Source organism: Numida meleagris, chromosome 14 (genome assembly GCF_002078875.1).
Source record: "Numida meleagris isolate 19003 breed g44 Domestic line chromosome 14, NumMel1.0, whole genome shotgun sequence".
NCBI lineage: Eukaryota > Metazoa > Chordata > Aves > Galliformes > Numididae > Numida > Numida meleagris.
Genome location: NC_034422.1, coordinates 9,208,876 through 9,230,706, shown reverse-complemented (window position 1 = coordinate 9,230,706; position 21,831 = coordinate 9,208,876). Strand labels below are relative to the sequence as shown.

At 44.4% G+C, this 21,831-nt stretch overlaps 1 protein-coding gene and 1 long non-coding RNA gene across 8 annotated transcripts in view; both read left to right on the top strand.

Moving 5' to 3' along the window:
* DEPDC5 (DEP domain containing 5) overlaps positions 1-17,349 on the top strand; it is a 43,280-nt gene extending 25,931 nt beyond the window's left edge. For 5 of the 7 annotated variants that reach the window (XM_021413182.1, XM_021413183.1, XM_021413185.1 and 2 more), the window contains exons 32-42: positions 601-709; positions 5,154-5,305; positions 6,063-6,140; positions 6,579-6,711; positions 7,681-7,789; positions 8,090-8,314; positions 12,175-12,344; positions 13,287-13,458; positions 14,559-14,619; positions 15,624-15,706; positions 16,549-17,349. In XM_021413182.1, the coding sequence (XP_021268857.1) occupies positions 601-709; positions 5,154-5,305; positions 6,063-6,140; positions 6,579-6,711; positions 7,681-7,789; positions 8,090-8,314; positions 12,175-12,344; positions 13,287-13,458; positions 14,559-14,619; positions 15,624-15,706; positions 16,549-16,844 (1,588 nt within the window). In that variant the 3' untranslated portion in view covers positions 16,845-17,349. The remainder of the gene's footprint in view (positions 1-600; positions 710-5,153; positions 5,306-6,062; positions 6,141-6,578; positions 6,712-7,680; positions 7,790-8,089; positions 8,315-12,174; positions 12,345-13,286; positions 13,459-14,558; positions 14,620-15,623; positions 15,707-16,548) is intronic. The other 2 variants (XM_021413187.1, XM_021413188.1) reach the window with 2 other exon arrangements.
* LOC110406557 overlaps positions 17,691-21,831 on the top strand; it is an 11,292-nt gene continuing 7,151 nt past the window's right edge. The window contains exon 1 of the long non-coding RNA XR_002443497.1: positions 17,691-21,515. This is a non-coding gene — a long non-coding RNA (uncharacterized LOC110406557). The remainder of the gene's footprint in view (positions 21,516-21,831) is intronic.

The following is a 21,831-nucleotide window of genomic DNA, read 5'->3' as shown; positions in this document are numbered from 1 at the left end:
GCTTTTCCTGGCACTTCTTCTCATTATGTTTCTGTAATACTTCTCGAATGAAGAGATTGGAAAGGTACAAGGAGACTCTAGAAGTGTAATCCATCACATGCCAGATGTGTCATCACTGCTGATTTGCCAGTCCAGTTATATCTATACGAGCATAAGTATACACATATCTGTAGGGTAGGCTCAATATAAATATTGGGTAATGAATGTAGCCGAAAGAGAGTATCTTATTTGCACTGTTGACACTTACTGAAATGCCTCTGAAACTTCTGAGGTTCTTTTTCAGTACTGATCTAGAATGGTTCAAAGAAATTCAGAATACCTGTACCAGATATGCAGAAAACACAATTTGTAATACTTTTGCTGTCAGAAATATGAGATTTTTATAGTTGTAATGGTAAGAAATCTGAGTAAGTTCAAGAATCCATTTTGTTTATGTGAGGCAAAAAGTATAAAGTACTTATAAGACATTGGATTGGCTCTGTGCTTCAGAGTGTGGAGAAGCAAATGTCTGAAAATACCGTAGTTCCACTCCACAACAGTTGTCTTCAGGCAGAAGCTGACAATACTTGAACAAGCTCTAAATTCCTGCCCTTGTTTTAGGAGTCTAGGGGAGCAGCAAGCAGCAATGCTTTCTGGGAAGAGCTCTGGGCAGCCTTCGGAGAGCGGGAGCATTGCTATCACACCCACCTACATGGACAGCCCTCGTAAGGTAAAGCATTTTTAGTCTTTTTTTTAGCTACTATTTTTACTTAAGAATTTCTCAAATAATTATTATTCTAAGAACGTGATACCTCACACCACGTTTTACTCTGTAATTCAGCAAGTGGTCCTGTACCCGGGATGCCCTTAAGCCTTTGTGTGTGAGGGCATAAGGAGAGTTTGGGGCACAACCATCCTCTAATTCTTGCACACTGATGAAATCTCTGGGATGCTATCTCAGCATTTGCTAAAGCTTTGCTTTGCTAATTTACATGGTGGTATTTGTTAATTAGCCCATTTCCTTTTCTGGCAGCACGCTTCATTTCAGTCAGGGTTTCATTTTAGATTAAATAGTACAGTGCAATCTACACCTACATGGTGACTGTCTCACAGAGCAGAATTAAACTATGTGTGAAGCTTCAGTGGAATTTTAATAGCTGGAACTCCAGTCACTTGCTTCTGTTTGAAGGAGAAGGTGTGTTCCTGGAGCATGAGTTTTATGTCATTCCTGCACTAACTGGACTCCAGGATGGAGAAGACTATCTTCTTGCTTTCTTCAGGCCCTTAAGAGGCTGTGGTACCCCTCAGCCTTCCTGTCAGCTATCCTGTGAGTGCTCTGAGAGGCAGAACCTCACCTCCAAGTCCAACAAGAAATAATTATTTTTCTGTATTCTGGAATGGAGGTCTTTCAGCATGAGTAACAAGGAACTGAATGGAGATACCGCACTTAAAAGTGTGACCTAGGTTCAACAGTTGGAAATACTACAAAGAAAACGTTCTCAAATCCCCCACCATCAACCAACTAGATGCTTAACCATCTATTTTCTTTTAGTATCCATGTTTCTATATTCAGCCTTCTCTGTCACCACCAGGGACAAGCACTGCAGCATTCTGGAGTCTGGGATACTGCTGTCTGAAATGGTTGAGTAACTGTAGTCTTGGTATTAGTGGGCACCTAGTTGTAAAATGAGAGTGTTTCTAAAACAGCAGATGAGATCAGCAGGTCATCCTTGGCTTGGAGAAAGTAGGTGCAGAAGTTGACTTTGGTGGCATGTTTACGAAATTCCAGATGCTAATTTATGCCTTGCATTTTTTTCTGTCATTTTGGAAAATTGTCATCATCAAACTTCCCTCTTTAAATATGGAAATGATAAATCTTTCTTTCTACCACTAAAACTGGTGAAAATTCCGCGTGGGACACAGAAGAATGTGTGTGAAGTTGTTAGGCATTGCAGAGGGAAAGAGACAGAACTGTATTTCTTAGCAGTGGCTGGCTGTTCTGGTGCATCAGTGTGCTAGAAGCTATGTAGCAGACCTTTTGCTATCAGCAAAAGCTATTGAGCAAATGCTGTCTCCTGTGGTTTTAAAGGTAACTGTATTCAAACACTTCTCTTGAAGGGTAGGTGTAGAATCTGGGAGGGCGTGTTATCAGTTGAAAGCCTTTCACACTCTTCTAGAAACCTCTTATATAAACATTTAGACATAGGAACATGGAGGAGAGTAGATGGGGTCTGCAAATTGGTGGGTCATGCTTGTCAGAAGGGCTCCAGTGGACAGGTAGCCTTGTCTGGCAGCTTTGTGGGCACTTGGAAACATCAGCCAGTGTGTGCCTTGTGTGTCCAGGACACACAAACCTGCTAGAGCTCATCAGCACGGGTACGTCTGTTTGCTGCCTGGAGACTTACAGCCCAAGAACTGACAGATTGTCACAGCTGTGTGCTCTATCAGCAACCAGGGGAGCAAATCTTTTCCTGAGATACTGTTTAGCACTGGAGTTGTTCCAGATAAAAACTGAGCCGATGGTTCCACCTCTTCTGTGTTTCAAAGTAGAACTGACAGGTCACTTCAGCCACTAACTGTGCAATACATGGTTATTTAATGCAGTAAGTTAGTCTGTTGAAGAATCTGTTTGCTGAGTCTTTGCCCGAATGGATACAGATTGCCTGGCATTATGTCTGTGCTGTGTAAATTGCCAGCCATGTAACCCTGGCATTGATTCTTTCCAGAAAATGTTTTATATGTATGTACCAGAGTAAGCATTCTCTTAACTGCAAGCTAGGCAAAATATTTTACCTAGGGAACAGAATAAAGAACTGCAAATAGAGAATGAAAATGTAGTCAAGTTCCACTGCATTGTCTTTTATGATAAGAGAATCTTGACGTGTCTTTGAATAGCAGCAGGGGATACATTCATCCGGGGTTGGTTAGTAGGCAGGGAGCATAGCACAGGCAGTGCCTGTTTTGATTTTGCATGAAGCATTAAATACAGTGTTTGGAAGATCTTCATGATGGATTTTTCTTCCCTTTTCTTTGCACTGTACCAGACCTGCATTTGACAGGAGCAGTATGCTTCCTGAAAAGAGCTTCTTTGCCTCTCCCTCTGTATCATTTGAACGACTGACAGAGCAGAAAAAAGCTGGCCTTCTTTGAATGTGTGTCATTACACATGGTTCTACAATTTCCTGTATCCCTATTTGAGTTTGCATTTGGGATGAAAACCCACTTACTCTAGAGCTCAAGTCTTTCCCCTATAAAGCATGGAGGAAAGGCCACAGTTTTGAATTGGCTTCTGGTCAGCGTGGTTTTCAAAACTTTGGAAAAGCATCCGTGCTGAGGAAGAGCAATATCTTGGTACAGAGAGAGAAAGCAAGGGTATGTGTGTAACCCCTGATTCTCTGCATTCTGCTGCACCTGACGTTCCAGATCTATTTGGGATTTACATTCACCTCTTACTTTCTCTCTGTGGTCATTTTCGTACTTGCACAACCTTGTATTTGCTTCATCTCCTTGTTCCTGTTGCCATTAATGGGCCTACTTCCTCTGATGCCTTCAGGATGGGGCCTTCTTTATGGATTTTGTTCGCAGCCCTCGCTCAGCTTCAACCTTCTTCTCACAGGTTAGTTTTGAATGGGGTCTCGTCATCTCTGGCTTTTGGAGTGAGGCGATGGAGAGCATTGGTTGTCTTGAGCTTGCAACTTGGCTAGTTTCCAGATCTGCTTGCTGAGAGATGCACAGTGTTAAAAGGACAGAGTGACCAGTGGTGGAGGATGTGACTCTTTCCTTCTACCATTCAGTATTTTTGGTGTGCTTTGGATATTCATGTGCCCTGCATTGCTGTCCTTTGCATTACTGTCTTGTCAACTACTGAAGCTTCTCTTTCTGTGTTTCACCAAGTACTGCTTTTCCAACTTCCCTTGCTAAACAAAATGACAACAGCTTATTTAACCCATTCTCAACTAAATTTCTTGTTTGATCTTTGACTGGGAGAGATCCAAATCAAATTGCGTCCTTGTGTTCTTAAATAACTGAGGGCAGAAAGTACTGTTTTATCTTGATTTAAGAGCCATTTTGACAGAAGCTGTTGGTACACCTAACAGCAGTTAAGAGTTAGCAATAATGCAGTGTAACTGTACAAAATACTGCTGGTTGAAGTAAGCTCTGAGAAGGGAGAATGGTTTTAGCTGAGTGTGGGGACTGTAGATCCATGTCAGCATTTACTGTTCTGGCTGCTCAGAGAGGGACACCTGCCATTGCAGCGTGAGAGATCCTTGGGGTGGAAGAAATGGAAACAAATAGAATTCTGGTCTCGCTGTCAGACCTCTAAGTCAAACTACCAGCTTTGTGATTTTTAGCTGTGCTTGTGCTGTGGATTCATCATGGCAGATCAGCCCTCATATTTACACCAACTTGAGTTGCTAAGTTACTCTGCTGTTCATATTCCTCTCCCCCACCTTTCTAGCTTTATATAATGTTTTTCCTGAGCAATACGTGTTAAAGACAGATGGCAGTTACAGCCTGTACTTTGCTGAATCTTTCATGTTCTTTCTGAAAAGATTTTATGTTAATTTTTGAACTATTCAGTCTACCGTGGAATAGTGCAAGCATTCCTGCAGGAGGAAAATGTTCTTGTTGTCTCAGTGACACAGGTGTGGGTGGGTGCCAACCAGCCTCCCGATACTACCCGAAGAAAGAAAGGAAGATGAACTGATTTTGTGCATTATGAAACTTGAATTCTGTGTAGTACATCTGCATATTTTTGTCTGAGAGTTGAAACTGTTTTCTCTAACTGCTTACTACTTTCTCGTAGCGACTAAGTTTCCTGTTCTGTCCACTGCATGTTTGTAATCACACTGACTCAAATTGAAAACGTTAGGTTGGGACTGGGATTACTAATTTGTCAGTGGTTCTGTCAACACAGTTGTCAATAGGTTGGTGATCCTCATCTTTACGAGGGTCACTGTGGAATGCCAGCACAGGGAGTTTTGTTTGTCAGCAGCTCTGTACTGGTAACAAAAGCTGCATTTATGCTTTCACTGTATGCTTGTTCTAGCTTTATATTACTACTTGTCATTAACGAACTTAAGCTGAGATGAAAGTTGGAAGGGCAGGGGAAGAAAGGAAATGGGGGAAAGATTACATCATAGATCTCATAAATGTGTCTTTACGCTGTGCAGGTCTCTATAGATCAGTCAGTTCCTGGAACCTTGGATGCCAGTGCATTGATAAACACAGGGCAGTCAGCTGAGAGGGGCAGCACTCAGAGCTTGGGAAGTTCCCAGAGCGCAGCAGACCAAGGATATGTCACAGCTGGTGCTGCAGAGGGCAGGTAAGAGGAGCACAGCAATTCTGCACACTACACCCTTTCAGGTGTTGCGGAATAGGCACTTAAACAGGAACCTGAGAACAAGATGTGCTGTGTCTGTCAGCACTAGAAGGCATTGTCACAAGACTTTTCTGCAGCACATCCATGTGCAGAAAGAGCAGTAGTAGAAAATAAGCCTCGCAACCCAGTTTTCCAGAATTAAATGAACCAAGGCCTGATTGCTCCACCCCCAAAAAGAGCTTCATTCTTCCAGAAATGAAGACATTCCGTGTCTGAAATCTGTTAGCAGAAGACCAGGCTTTGAACTGACATCACTGACATCTGTCTTCTGTCTGTTTAGCAAAGAGGGCCCTGCAGGCCTGGTTGGGTGGAGTAGGTTGTAGAAATCCAAGAGGATCCGACCTGGAGGCAAGACACCGGGGAGGAAGCAACTTTAAAAATAAACTGTATTAGCACCTGCTTCCTGCAGTTGTATATTAAAGTTTTTTAATTTTTTTTTTAAAGCCAGCTTCAAAGTATTTGCTCTCCTATGGTTTCATCCCATGTGTGTGAATTGGGTCACTGTTGCAATGATCTGACAGCTGCAGGGGGGGAAAAAGGGTGTAATGCCTCTAGTTGTCCATATTAAAGTGAAAAAGGAAATAAATGTGGCAAAGTCATCGTTCAGAAGAGAAGAGAGAGTATTTTTCTTAAGTGCTCATATTTGAACAAATCTGGCCAGCTGCCCTGGTTTTTGAGCATACGTCTGTTTGCTTCCCAGCTCTCAGCAGTGCTCAGTGAGCTCTCTGACTTCCTCCTCCACCTTGATGGAGATTCTCGAAGCCATGAAGCATCCTACGTAAGTGTTTAAACCAAATGTGCTTAACATCTGTCTTGAAGTTTTGTTAGAGGATGTGGGGTATGGAGCCTCTCACAGGAGAGCTCCTGTCAGATCTGGAAGTTTTTCCAGCTTCTTTTTTGTTACTCAGTTCCAATCTCTGTAGCGAGGAACTTTACAGACATTGAGGTACCAGTCCTGCATAGAGATATCAATTACTAGAATTCCCGTCCCGCCAAAGCAGGAATTCTCAGTAAGAGTAACACTGAAGTGCTGTCAATTTCAGCTGTCTCATCATCCAAAACTAACAGTGTGCCACTTAGAAGACAATAGGTGCACGATGCCTCCAATCTTCAACTCTTTTTTTTTTGTTGTTTCCCCAACAGTGATTTTTGTCTTAGTAATTTAAAAGAATTGTTGAGCAGGCCATGCTAACGTGTTTGACTTGCTATGTTTCAGCACAGGAATCCAGCTGCTCTCTGAACAGAAGGGCCTCTCTCCATACTGTTTCATCAGTGCAGAAGTTGTGCACTGGCTGGTGAATAATGTGGAAGGGGTGCAAACCCAAGCCATGGCGATTGACATAATGCAGGTAAGGGAGCTGTCCAAGGGAGTAGAAAGGGCCAAAAATGGCCCACTCTATGAAGACAGTAAAACTGTGGAGGAAAGCATAGCAGTAATTCCTGTTTCTTATTAAAATCCTACTCTTCATAGATGTTGAAAAATACGTTCAACAGAATATGAGGTCATGAAGGCACTACTGAAAATAACTTCTACCAACATTTTCTGCACCTCTGAGATGATAGATGCTAGTTGGTGATGGAAATTACAAAAAATATGCATTCCCTAGTGCTACTTCATTTATAGCTCAGCAAATAATCATTTTATCTCAAAAAGTTTGAATTTCTTCAGTAGTAATATATATTATTTTACCACTCCTATAGGTAGTAATAGTTCTGCATAAATCTCCAATGAGCTACTAGTTACCATGAACTCTCCTTTGTGTTAGAACCACGAAGCACTACAGTGTGCTGGCTTTTTTCTTGTAGTAACTAGTTTGGTTAATGAAGTTGTTTGTATATTGATCAGATACAAACAGCAAATGTCCTCTCTCTTATGAATGCTGAAGTATATGTGCTTATGCACAAGATACACTGGTTGTGTTCATGAATCTGTCTTCCATATTGAACTGTGGGCAGATGGCTGGAAATGCTTTGGAGTTCATTCCTCTACTGAGATACCATAGCAATTAATGGAGAACCTAGAAGGTTTCTGACCTCTCACCTCCCTATAAATCCATCTGTAAATCCAGAGCATGGTAAGGGAGGAAGGCAGACATCTGTGGGAAGGTGAAATGCGATTTCTCCAGAAGATAAGGACTTGCTTCCTTCACTGAATATCGAGAGGTAACATTGCTGGTGTTCTCCATGGACACATATCTGGACAAAAAGATGTCAGGGAAAAAACTGATTTCCAACTGTTCTTTAGCAACCCTTTGCGTAACTAAAGAATGACTTCTCCTTTCCCACTGTGTTATTTTGTTCTATTTTCTTTTGTTCAGAAAATGCTAGAAGAGCAGCTGATTGTCCATGCATCCGGAGAGGCTTTACGAACCTTTATTTATGGCTTTTATTTTTACAAGATTGTTGTGGACAAAGAACCTGACCGAGGTCAGAATTGCTTACAAGGCATTCCTCATTATTCCTTTGCATAATTGCTAGCTGTGTTTGATTCTTACGGGTGTTGCAGCAGAAATGTGCTTTGGGAGCAACTAAAAACACTGCTCTGAAGATAATCAAGGAAATTTAGACTTTGGGAATGTTATCTAAAAAGAAAAAAAAAAATCCTGCAGACAACGTGACCTAATATTTTTTTTTCCTTACCCGTTTTTAGAAAGAACTACTTCTCTTTCCTTATCCTGAGCACTTGTTTCTGATGGTCATCTGTCCTTCCCCTTGCTTTTTGTTCAGTGGGCATGCAGCAGCCTGCCATGTGGCACACGGCTGCTATGGATGACTTCTCCGCCTTCCAGAGGAAATGGTTTGAGGTGGCGTTTGTGGCAGAAGAGCTCCTGCACTCGGAAATCCCCGCGTTTTTCCTGCCCTGGCTGCCCAGCCGCCCAGCCTCCTATGCAAGTAGGCACAGTTCCTTTAGCCGCAGTTTCGGAGGACGGAGCCAGGCAGCTGCACTATTAGGTAGATGCACAGCACAGGTGACAGCTGGGGAAGTTCAAGGGGATAGTTTTGAAGGGGGAAGAGCAGCCAGCCAAGGGTATGATCTCACGTGGACCAGCAATAAAGCTGCAAATTTCATGCTGGCCTTACATGTGTCTTGCAGGTAAACTCGTGTGTCTGATGTGTGTTTCACTGGCTGAGCAGGACAACTTTTGCTTCTGAGTACTAGAATTGCTTTTAAAACAAAGTATCATGAGAAAAGTTCTGTGTTACAGAACCTCTCCACCATGTCATCCTCTAGAACTTAAAAAGGAAAACGCTAACCTGTCTTTTTGTGGATCCAGGAAACTCTCTTCAATTTGTGATGGATAAGTTGTGAAACAGCAAAGCAACCAAATTGTGCCTAAAATGACATGCTGAATTGCTTCTCAGTGGCAAAAGTCCCAGTCAGATCCAGATGAGTTAGAGAAGCTTTCTGTGATGTTGTGCTTGAGGCTTCTTGGCTAATCTGAATTGTTTTATAGAGGGACTCCTTACATTAAAGCCTGGGAGGCCCGGCTACAAATTATCTCTGCAATGTGGAAGCAGCAGGACTTGCATATCATAGATAATAATGCTGCTGAATGAGATACCGTTATAATAGCTGAAATTTTGTAATGTGTGAAGTATAATGCTGCCACTAACAGCCCGTGAAACATGCTGGTTGCATGTTTGACTTTGTTGCTTTGTCATCTCCTTATTTCCAGGCCAGCCTGAGTCACTCGCTTTTGTTCCTCTTTCCCTGTTTAAAATTACCAGAAAAATCATGGCTGTGGAATTGTAGCTTCAGATTTATTAGATATATCTTTCGAAAGCCTATCTCAGTTAGAGATAAAAAGAAAATTCTGCTGTTTTGTATATTTCTCTTTCTGAAGAGAAGCTTCTTATTGCTTTTGTAGTCTCTTAAATCTGAAGTTACAGTCATCCTTGTGTATTTCTGAAAGCCTTGTTGGAAGAGGGGCAGCATCAGAAGTGGGAAAGTGTTAAGGATGCAAGTCTGAACTAATGGTTAATTCCCTGAAGCCAACATATGTTGGATATTTTTCCTTGTCACACGATAAATCTGTTGCCTTGGCCAGTATCCAACCTCATTAGCTCAAGGATTTGCCAGAACCGAAGCCTGAACGTAGGCTGGTGTGGGAGCATTGTGGAGGCCGGAGGAGCATGGGCTGGATCGTGTTCCTCCTTTGATCTCTTACTCACTACTGAGGCCAAAAAACCACTTCACTTTTCTATGTCTGTCTTCCTTTGTGAGACGAGAAAATTGAGACTAGAAAATTGAGCCTGCACCTGGGGAAGTGGGCAAAGAACCAGCTGATGTATTCTCGCAATGTGTGTTGGAGTATACACCTGTGTAACGTGCATTTCAGTTGTGATTATGTCCATTCTGCTATTTAACTAACTTGCAGCCCTTGGAATAATGAAAAATACCTCCGGATTGCTCACACAGTTCAAGAAATGACAGTGTCCTGGAGGAAAATCCAGCGTGGAGCTTTTTCCCTACCAAGGAACTGTTTTAACCGATGTTATTTGCTGTCCCTCTTCTAAACAGACTTCCCAAAAAACTTTACCAGCTCATGTGAGGCAAGGAGCTTTACTAAACCCAGATGACCTCTGGTCCACGTGACTTCATTTGTTCCTCTCTTGGCTTTGATTTGGTTGTGGTTTTTGTTTCTTCCCCTCCCCACCTTCCCTAAATGTCAGGCTGTGGTATGAAATTGCATGCAAGCATTGGGAGCTCTGGAACAAGCTCCATGGATCTCTAAAATCTTCTTCCCTCCCAGTTCCCCTGTTATTGCCCAGTGATTGTCCCCTTTCCCTTCCCCGTGGAAGTCTGACCTGTGACACACTTAATCTCGTCCCTTTCAATTTATAGCAATGCATGCACTAGCCATTGTAGTCGTGTACGTAGTGTAGTCTGCGACTGGAGAATAACCTGCCTGCTCCTCTCCGACGTACTCGATAAATCATTAGTTAAATACTTGCTAGTACAAGTCAATTGGGAAGCAGGTGAGTTCTCTTTAAGTTGGGTCTATGGAAGCCAGGGTGTTTATTCTATCTAAATTAAACTGGTTTTAATCTGAAGCTTCTAAATTCAGAGTGACGTAGATATTTCACATCTGCTCGTAAGGTCCTTGTGATTAGCTCACCTGGTTGGACTGCCTTCCTGTTGCTTTGCCTGTGAATTACAGCTGCAGGCAAGGTGGAGAGGCTGACTCCAGCCCTAATGGGGAGGTTGTATTGTCTGGAAAAAGGAACAGCCTAAGGGAGCAGGGAGCTCATTCTTCACGGTGTGCTGGTTCAGGCGTGCTGGACTGTAGTGTTACAACTGACATCTTAGCTAACGACTGGCATCTGCCCAGCTAAGCTGCTTTCACTTTATAGCTTTTGGGATTTGCTTTCCAACATCTCAGAATGGGATTCATACTTCGTTACAAAACTGACACTGTAATCTTCTAATTCACATTGATAATCCACTGAAAAGGAGCAAGAAAACGGGAATCCCAAGATGCTGGTCTGTCTGACTATAGCAGACCAACTCAGAAATGACATCTTTCCCAAAGACAAACGTGTGTTTTATTTACAAAACAAAACTGGATGATGTTCTTCCATTTTTCCTTTTTTTTTTTTTTAAATCTGTTCCTAAGCTGCAGTAATGGCAATATAAAAGATTTGCTTTTAACCTTGAAAACTGCATCCAGCCAACTTGCAGTAGAAGTGCAGGTGGGAATTGTCGCGTCTACCTTCAGGATGAACTTCAACCATTTTCTAGTGCCATTATGTCATTAAATGATGGGGTCACTTAAAAGTTGACCACATAAAAGAGTGCCTGTGCGCCTCTACTTGAGCAAGAAATAGCAGTATGCATCCCTTGTGTATCAGTTCAAAAGAAAAAAGCAAAAGTTTTTCAACAGTAGTTTTGCAGCCCTTAGTTTCTGTCAGTATTTAACTTTATAGAAATGTGAAATAATCCTCTTGCGCCAAGAAAAGTTGAAACTGACAAGAGTGATTCATAGCAGAACTTCGGACTGAAACTCAGGTGATCTGGTTCCTGTCCTTGACCTTGCGGTCCCCTTATGACACCATACAGCTCACTTCCACTTTCTTTGTTTCCGTTCCTCTTTTACTTGATACCTGAGATTTTCTTTCACTGGGATGCTGGGCTGTAGGGCACAGGGGGAGATGGATCTTGGGCACTGTTCCAGCATTTGCTGCAAAGCAGCATGGAGTATTGCAGTGACGCCAGCGCTGCTGCATGAGTCTTGGCTGACTTTTCTTGCTTTCACAAAAACAACTGTACATGCACTTCTAGCAGTGTGGTAACGTGGGATATTGATGTGGGGTTAAAGATACATGAAGTTTAATTTCTAATCTCCTTTAGCTCTAGAAAGTCTTGGAATGCTCCTGCCCTGTGCAGCAGCACCGTGTTGTGATTTCTGGAGGGGTCTCATAGAGGTACTAAAAGCAAACTGTGGCTGTGAAGGACATGGTGCTGCCTCGCTGTTTTCTCTGATGCCACCAGTTGCTTATTGATGAGCTTCTTGACTCGTGGTTTATGTATCTTTATTGAAACTGAAATGTCTTTTCACTTCTTGGGAAGGTAATTCTATGACACAGACCCCTCATTTAAGCAATACTTCAATTTTTTTTTTTCTTTTTTGATCTGTATGAGCAGCATTCCAGGGCTATTCTGCAATCCAAAAAACATTTGGGGAGGAGTGGGAGGACAAATTCATTTCAAGTAGCTTGTTTGTCTTGGTTTTTTCTTTTTTTCTTTTTTATCCAACTTCCCTCCTCTTGAGTACATCTTTTAAATGTACCCCTGTTCCCTGGCTGCGTAGCTGCCACGGTGCCTGAGCAACGGACAGTGACGCTTGACGTGGATGTGAATAACCGCACGGACCGTCTGGAGTGGTGCAGTTGTTATTATCATGGCAATTTCTCCTTGAATGCTGCCTTTGAAATCAAGTTACACTGGATGGCGGTGACTGCAGCTGTTCTTTTTGAGATGGTAAGAGTCCCTGTGTACTAGGTAGCCACAGCGATGCCCTTCTGGCCTTCCTATCCCTCATACTGCAGGGGACGTGTCTGTCATGTGAAGCTGATGGAAAGTATTAGGGGAGACATGGAGAGTTGGATCTGCTGCCTTTTCTGTAGGTAATTTTACTGATGGTCATTAGCATTGCTGCATCTGGTCAGCATTTGTCATGCTGTCCATAGTCATTATGTCTGCAGGACAGCGTGCTGCTTTTAGAGGGCTTCATTTGTGCTGTGCAGAGGTCAGTACAGGTGGAGGTGGTATTTAAGTCCCACTTGAGCGAACCTTAGGCCTTGAACTGAGCCTTTGGAAAGGAATCTGTTTTGCATTCCATTCCTTCTCGACCCAAACCTTAAAAAATTAAAATTCAATGGAATTGCTTTTGTGACAAGGCTTTTGTGGGCACTGTGATCTTCCTGTTCAGCAGTGCTTTTTAGTTCTCTAAAACTTCCTGAAAACACTTTGAATTGCAAAGGCAAGCAGTATATGTCATTTTTTTTAATGTTTAGATTTTGTTTTCTCTTTTTTTAACCTTCTTCAGAACTCAAACTGTTCGTGCCAGGTTTCTCCCAACCTGGCCGAAGAGCACGAGGTGATTGTTTTCGCTTCTATTTAAAATCTATTGCACTGTTCCAGTAAAGCAGCAGTGCTTAGCCACTGATGATAAGTAGGCTGAATCAGTTCCTGAAAAATGTCCTATTTTAAAGTGCTTTCTGATTGATGTGGCACTTAAAGTAAAGCCTTGTGCTTGTACTGCTTTGCTTACAGGGATGCTTGTGTGCCTGCCATACAAAGCGAGCTGCGCCTGTGGAGGATTGAGTTGTCTGATCTATTCTTGGGGAATTAGTTGCTCCTATGCACCTAAGTGCCCTGCAACATATGTCGTATGATTCACTGCTTCAGTCTTTTTCTCAGGTTCAAGGTTGGCATCGAAAAGCCACATCCTGTGGATTCCTGCTGGTTCCAGTCCTGGAAGGCCCCTTTGCGTTGCCCAGCTACTTGTACGGAGACCCACTTCGAGCCCAGCTGTTCATCCCACTCAACGTTAGCTGCCTGCTGAAGGAGGGTAGCGAGCACTTGTTTGATGGTAAGGAATGCTTGTTCCTTTGTCTCTGTTCTACCCCTTGATATTTTTTCCTGCAAGTAGGTCCCTCCTGGCAGACCCTCGTTAACCAGATGCGCGTTAGCTGGAGGAAGGGCCTGGTTTTGGGTTTCAGCAGCCACTCTCAGGAAAGTCACGCTCAGAGGAAGCAGAGCTGGCAGCCTGATCAGCACGGACAGTGCTTGCAGCTGGCAGCAGGAGGTTCCAGGGCACAGGAAGGGTTGTCTCTCCAGGGATCTCTGCTGCCATAATGTTGTGTACCCTCACTGAGCCTATCTCAACTAGTTACTGTGTTTGTTGTGATGTTTCACAGTAGAAGTCCTTTTTGCTGGTAGACCCTGCCCAGAGCTTCTCTAAATCTGTATCCTGCATTTGTTTATTCCCCTCCTCAGTGAGATCAGGCTTTCACAACCCTCTTTATAGTTGCCATGGTTACATTCATGGTAAGAGTGTTTGCACATGAGATTAGGAGCTCAGAACTGCAGTCTCCTTTTCTGTAATGTGACCTCACCCTTCCGTGTGATGCTGTTGTGGCAAATCTTGGGTGGAAGCTCAAAGATCAGAGCGCTCTGTCCCCATACAGAGAGGCAACACTGCATTGTGAGGGGGGCAATCAGTAAAAGGCTCTTTAAAAAAAAAAAAAGCGAAGATGAGCATTTTATTTATTTTCATTAATTCTTTATTTCTTTATTTTTATAGCTCAGTGTCCAGGTGTAAATGTGAAACAGTCAGTGACAAATCCATCTGCTGTAATGTCACTGTAGCCTCTCTTTCTTCAAGTATTCTCAGAGCACTGTGTGGTACACTGTGTTTTCAGCCCACGCTCCTCTTTGTCCCCTCCCACACACCCTGTTATGATCCTTTCCTTCATCTCTGGCAATACAAAAGCTAAATTCAGGGGTAAATCTGCTACTGATATATACAAGGCATATCTCTAATAAGCTGGCATTCAGGGGACAGCTGACAGAAAACAGTGGGATTAAAAGAAGTTGCTAGAAAAACCAAAGTGCGCAGAGGTGTTCTGAGGAAAGCTGAAGAGAAGGAAAGGAAGTGGCTTTACTAGATAACCTTTTTGTTTGCTTCAGGCTTTGAACCAGAAACATACTGGGACCGTATGCATCTCCTGCAGGAAGCAATAGCATACAGGTATGTACAGAGCAGAATGACTGAAAGGTTCACACCTCCTTGGATAATGTAGGATGAAGACCTGTGCTGAACAGCCACCTCTGTGTGACTTGAGTTCTGTACAGTCTGCCTCTCTGCTGTCTGCTTGCCAGTGTTGAGATTAAAACATAACTAGAATGTCTGGAAGTGCCCCTGTGGGTGCAAGGGGCCGGTGGATAGTGTTTCATCCTGTCACTGGCAGACCATGCTCTTGTCATGGGAGGGCACTGGCTTTGGAAAGTGCTGTTGCACTAAATTAGAGGAAGACAAACTGCAAATACATTTCTCTATGAGTAGGGACAGTTATTTCCTTCATGTGTACTAAGCGTATTCTTGATCTGGATGGCAACCAATGATTAACAACAAGCAGAGGACTGGGATATGAACTGTACACAGCAGGTTGGGCCCACTTAAGAAGGAATTGCTGTAAACTTTCTTTACTTCTGGGTGCTTGAACTGCCAGCTTGTTTCACAGTGCTGCTGGCAGGGTCTTTTTCATGGTAGAGAGACTGCCTTTTGGAATGGACTTGATCTCAGAAATACGCTTTCATTAGCGTAGAAAGAAGGTGAGCTGCCCAAAGTTCCATGTGAAATGTTGCCCAGCATGAACAAAATCATGTTACAGCTTGAGATGTGCCCAAGTAATGCCTGTCTTGACTATTGCTCTCACCTCCTTTGCTTGCAGTTACTTTATTTAGACAGATACTGCTCGATGTTCTCCCAAACTGATCTACAGGCCCTTGTTCCCACAGGGGTTAGGACAAAGATCTTTGTGGAGCTGCAGTGTTTCACACTGTACCTTGCAAGAGCAGAGAACGTTTGGAGAAACTCAACTGTGTCCCTTACCCCTTTGTCTTCAGACCATAGAAAAAGGAAGCCTTTGTGATAGGGGAAGATTTTCCTTTGTCCCTCTGCCTTGGGCTGATGGAATTGTAGCTGGAGTGGCTCTTGTTAGTTTTTTATTCCCTTGGTGTTTGTTTCTCCAGATTCGGATTTGTGCAGGATAAATACTCGGCCTCTGCATTCAACTTTCCAGCTGAGAACAAGCCTCAGTACATCCACGTCACAGGTGAGCAATACTTGGCAGGCAGAGGAGGCGAGGAGGAGGCTATCATAAACAGAAGAACCATTTGCCATGCACTTTTGTGTTTTGTCAGTGACGTTTGTCCTCATTATGTCCCTAGTCGGATGATGAGTAACTGCATCAGCCAACACAAACCAGAAAACTGGCAAGATGGTATGAGAAGCACAAACTGTTGCTGCTAATGAATGGCACTGGTTTGAAATCTTGCTTTATAGTGTCTCTGAAACTTTTTATTTCCAGGAGATGGAGAAATTATAAGAAATAAGGCAGAGCTTATTCCAGGTGCAGTATAAACAAATGTGTATCTAGCAGCTAGGAGGGAAAGGAACTGGGAGAAGTCAGTGCTGTGATCCCAGGCATAAGGTCAGTTAGAGATGCTTCTCTACCTGTATGCACTGTGTGGGAGATGGATCAAGTATTTAGGATCCACTTCATAAATGTTAATTCTATCAGCACTTTTAACTAAGCTCCGTGCGTGGCATATTACAGTGAAATAATGTGTTCAAAAGGGCTGCTGAGATGTGAAGGCAGTGACAGGAAGAGAGCTTTAGGAAGACTGCAAAAGTGAATGGAAATGGATGTAAGGTTAGGAAGATGGATCAGGGCCTACACTTCTGCTTCGTTCCCTTCTACCAAGAGGAAGGCAAGACTAAGTGCTCTTTCCCAGTTCTGTAATTTGCAGGAAGAAGTAGTGTGTAAAAGCAAAGGAGGCAAAGGATATTCTGTTTGATCTTGCTAGAAGGCAATTAAAGGAAGCTCAGTAAGTCAGCTAATAGTTATAGGGACTTAGGTCTGCCTGAGGCTAAAGCCCTGTCTGTTTCCCTCAGGGACAGTGTTCTTGCAGCTGCCATATTCCAAGCGGAAATTTTCTTGTGGGCAGCAGCGACGCCGGCGCAACTCCACCAGCTCCACCAACCAGAACATGTTCTGTGAAGAGCGCATTGGTTACAACTGGGCCTACAACACCATGCTGACAAAAACATGGCGGTCCAGCGCCACTGGGGATGAGAAGTTTGCAGATCGGCTGCTGAAAGACTTCACAGACTTCTGCTGGAACAAAGACAGCCGGCTCGTGCTCTTCTGGGCCGACTGCTTGGATAAGATGCATGCCAGTGCTCCGTGAGATAGGGCTTTATCTCTTAAGGAGAAAGCTTTACCTTGTGGCAGGGAAGCAGAGGGAGAGAATAACTGGAAAAGAGCCCCTCTGGTGGTTTCATCCTATGGCTCCAAGGGGACCTGATCAGTATTGCTGTTGATATTCAACAGAATTTGATGAAGCCCTTGGAAAGAGAACCTGAGCTCTTGGCTTGCCCATACCTGTCACCTGACCTCTGCTTGGTATCGAGTTGCTGCAGTCCTGCGTTGCCAAAACTTCAGTTAGAGCAGAGGCAGAGCAAGGAAAGTGCAGATGGTCTTCAGGGGCAGCTCTGTTCAGCACAGAGTGGTGGTGGTGGCTAATGGACGCTGGAAGTGGTCGGTGCTGTTTGCCTGCCATGGCAGGCAGCAGCCCCTCTCTTTTCTTTTGAGGTGCACCTGGCTGTGTGAATATGTATGATAAAATGTGAGAGATGTCTGTTAAATTTCATACGTGTAAATAAGTCAAAAAAAAAATGCCCAAAATTGAGTGACCTGATGTTTTGTTTTAACTCCAGACAGCAATACAGAAACAGGGAGTAAAGGAGAACGTCACTGGAGGAGATAACTGCTGCTGATGTGCAGCATGGTCAGAGCCCAGCGCAGGGCTTTGTCTCAGCCCAGCAGGCAGAGCAGTGGCACACAGCGGGAGCGTGCAACCTGTCACTGCCCTTCTGGGCCAGCATCCACAGTGCAGAGAACTCAGGAGCAACTGACTACATGAAGCTGCTGCTGGGAGGAGTCAGATTGTTAGGATAAGTCTGTACGCAGCGAAATGGAGGTGCCTGCAGTATGCAGTCATTGTCTTTGCAGAGGAAGGCAGCACGCAGTGAGTGGGGGAAGTGGGCGTGGGGTGGGGTGGGTGCAGGACCCTATGCGGGTGGTGGTTGCTGTTCTCTGTGTTCGCTGCATGGAGCACGGTGGAGGGCTGACACCTCACTGCTGCTCAGAGCTGATTCTGCAGTTCTGTCCCGAAAGCTGTTTGTTCCCTAAGCTCTACTCAGTGCTGTGAGAACTCACCTGGAGTGCTGTGTCCAGATGTGGAGTCCTTGGCACAGGAGAGACATGGACCTGTTGGAGTCCCTCCAGAGGAGGGCCACAAAAGTGCTCCAAGGGATGGAACACCTCCCTGCGAGGACAGGCTGAGAGCTGGGGCTGTGCAGCCTGCGGAGAAGAAGGCTGCGGGGAGAGCTGAGAGCGGCCCTTCAGTATCTAAAGGGGGTCTATAAGAAAGAAGTGACGGACCCTTTAGGGTCTGTGTGATAGGACAAAGGGAAATGATTTCAAACTAAAAGACAGGAGGTTTATCTTGGATATAAGGAAGAAGCTGTTTACACTAAGGGTGGTGAGGCACTGGCACAGGGTGCCCAGATAAGTGGTGGATGCCCCATCCCTGCAGACACCCAAGGTCAGGGCACGGGGCTGTGAGCACTGATGGAGCTGTGGGTGGCCCTGTGCACTGCAGGCAGTGGGACCTCGTGGGCCTTTGGGGGTCCCTTCACCCTCAAGCGATTCTGTGGTTCTGTTGTCTGGTTGGAACCACTCACCTGTTACTAGGTGGGACCCATCTAGAAAGGATGGATTTGAGCTGCATGCTCATTCAGTTCATTTAAGTGTGTTAAAGTTAATAGTGCATGCCTGGTCCCCATTAATATCTTAAAATACTCTGCTCTAACAGTAATTCATCATCCATTCTCCTACAGCCTTACTGTGAAGGGGCTGTGTGTGCAGACTCTGGCAGAACAAGTGCCGGGGCGAGGGGAGGGAGGGGAGGAATGCTCACAGTGTGCCGAGCCCATGGGGCCCGTAAGGGACAGCATGACACAGCCTGTGTGCTCCTGGAGGTAGGGATGTGTTCTTTGCTTCGTGGAGACAAAAACAGGGGTTTAAATTGTTAGGGAGGGTTAGAACAAACTGCAGGGTGTGAAGCATTTCCTGCTGGTGTAGTGGAAGCTGATGCGTGTGCAGTGGTTGACCTGAAACAAAGGCCCATGCTGCAGGCAGGTACTGCTGCACTCAGCCAAGGGGAGAAGTGTAACTCTAGGAGGTGTGACTGCTGCGACAGGGCTCCATAGCATACTATTTCCATTCAGTGTGGCAGGGCAGAGGAGGAGGAGCTGATGCAGCTTTGGCATGTGATTCAGTACTGGAGGCTTATGGAGAAACAACACAGAGATTTTCTGACACCAGTGCAGAAATTTTGCTGCAGGGAGAGGTACCAAGGTGTGGGGGAAGCAAGGTTGTTTCTCTATTGTAATTAGGTGTGGGGAATGGAGGCTCAGTGGCTCTTCTCACATCTCAGGATGGCTGCTTCTTGGCGCTAGGTTCTTCTTGGTGATTTGACCCCATATGGCAATGTAAGAAAACTTTGCTTGAATGTGAATGACTCTTTTGGAGTCCGTCTTGATCTTGTGTTCTGTTGTACACGTGAATCCTTATTTCTGTCTCTCGTGCGCACAGGAATCCTCCACCTCCTTCCCTTTTTCCCAAAGGTGTGAAGAATAGGAAGTATTCGGACGAAGTACACCAGCAGCTGAGCAGCTTTGCTGCAGAGGTGACAACAAAACCAAGCAAGAAACAATGGGTGGGGACGTGCTCCTTCCAGTCAGGTGCCTTTGTCACAGAGAAAGTGTTCTGTGATCGGTGATCTACAACTGATCTCATTACAGATCTGTTCTCAGAAGCCCTCGTGGGGCTGGGATTCCCCACATTTGATCTTTCCCTGAAAGTTTCCTTAAAATAAATAAATTTAAAAAAAGAAGAAAAATTATGCTAAGTAATTTTACTTGCACTGAACAAAAAGATGAAGGGAAGGTAAGTTCTTTGTTGGGCCTTTAACAGGTCTCACTTTGTACTGATTGAACATGGGCAGGGAAATAGCCTTCACTCAAAGGGCTGTATTATGGTGATAAACAGTTCTGACTTGATTGGGTTGTAGGCTGTTAGCAGTTGCATTTTCCTCACTAGAACATATTTTATACTGATTTATCACATTAAACTCAGCATTTGGGGGGAAAAAAAGACTGATGTAAGCATGGATCTACCTTATCTGGACACAGACAAACTTGTAATGAAAGTGACTTGTGAATTATTTCAGTAACCCTTGTGTGCTACTGTTTTGCAAGGTAAAAGCTTCAGTCTTAGTCTGCCTCCCTGGTGCTCGGTTTTTCCCATACCCTTCTCAAGTAAGATGGGATGGCCTGGAGAAGAGCTCTGCAGTGTGAAGATGGCTTGTTTCTTTTCACAAAGCAGGAACACCTTTCTAAATTTCATTTAAACAACAAATAAAAAACCTACAACATCACTGACGACAACAAAACAGAATTGAGAGCATAGTGAAGTTGTGCTGTTAAGTCCTAAAAGGTCAGGATATGACAGTGACTTGTGCCTGAATTTCCAACTACATTCTTCATTTATGCTATCTCATAATTCAGTTTATGTAGTTTAATACAGCAGATGTTTTTCTGTGAATGCGATACAGATGCTTACACTGCTCAGGGTTTGTGGGAACTCCTTAATGTGGTAAGTGCATTAGTGTTTGTGCCATTAGCATTATGTTGGTGATGTGAAGCTGTCATTCTGTGCAAAGAGCATGCGTTGAGGTTTCATGCAGAATGCTGCGTGTTTAAATATAGCCGTATAAAATAACAGTAAATGGTTCGTTTAGCAAACAAATTACCTTGGGGAGCAGGGTGAAATCTGTTTTCTGCCAACTGTTTTTGAGTTTATAAATCAGTCTCCTTAATGGAATCCACACAGACTTATTGGAGACTGAGTGAACAAATGTCTCTGGTGGGTCTGAAAGCTCCTTTGCCTCACTGCCTTTGGAACTGAAGGGAAAGGCCTGATTATTCGGATTAACTTGTTCTTCTTCCCCTGCTCCCTCCCTGCACCTGAGTTTGCAAGAGGGATTGGCTCAGGACATGAACCTGCAGCCAGCTCAGGTCTGTAACTGGTTTGCAAATTATGAGAAGGTGAACCTTCTGTAAGCATCAGCTCTGAGCAGATGGAGACAGCCCTCATACCCTGTGACCCAGGGTGGGAGCAGTGAGCTACAGACCTGGATAAGCCTCCTGAAGGAATGCATGTAAAGATGCTGGAATCCAGCTGATGTATGAAAAAGTCTTTGCAGTAACAGTTCAGAGATAAGCAACACTTAAGCTTGTGCATGGAACTGACTTGCATTTCAGTTCCCAGGGGATATCACTTAGGAGCCTTGACTCCACAGATGAGAACGGTCTGTGCCCAGCTTCAGGAAACTGGCAGGTCTAGTAGTTGATCCCCTACCTGCTGAGGGCAGCTTTAGCTGGGGGGGTCCCCATCTTTGGCGAAGCAGCATGTCTGATTGATTTCTCTATCACTACAGCTTTACTCAGATCAGTGCGCTGTGTTGAAGTGAGGACAAGCCAGGCTTTGTTGACCCCTCGCATCACCAAACAATCTGTAGCTTTTTTCACTGAGGCTGTGATGGAACTGAGAACCCACTTGAGCTCTGCCATCCTGCAGCCCAGGGAAGCAGCAAGCAATGCTGGTACCTGCCCCCAGCGGAATAACTTTGCCCTGTGCTCTTGCAGGTCCTTTATCTCCCCAGGTGAACATTTAACCATGTGGCAGGTCCCTTCTAGCACCACAGCCTCCATGTGGATCCCAATAACAGAAGGTTAGTAAAACTGCACCCAAATTATTGCCCTTAAGGGTTTTCAAGCACCCTTCAGCTGCTGTCTGCTCACCTTAGCCGGCTTCTGGCTTTTAAAACCTCTGTCAGTTCTTAAGACACAAGCGCTAACAGCAGAGGCTGGATGCATGGTGCTCATCTTCAACACTTTCTCACTTTCTCACTTTCTCTCCCTCTCCCTCCCTCTCCCTCCCTCTCCCTCCCTCCCCTAACCAGTCTTGTTCAGCATTGTCACCGTCTTTTTTTCTAGTCCCTTTTCCTTAGAATAGCCTTGACAGGATGCATAACACCTGCTTTTGCT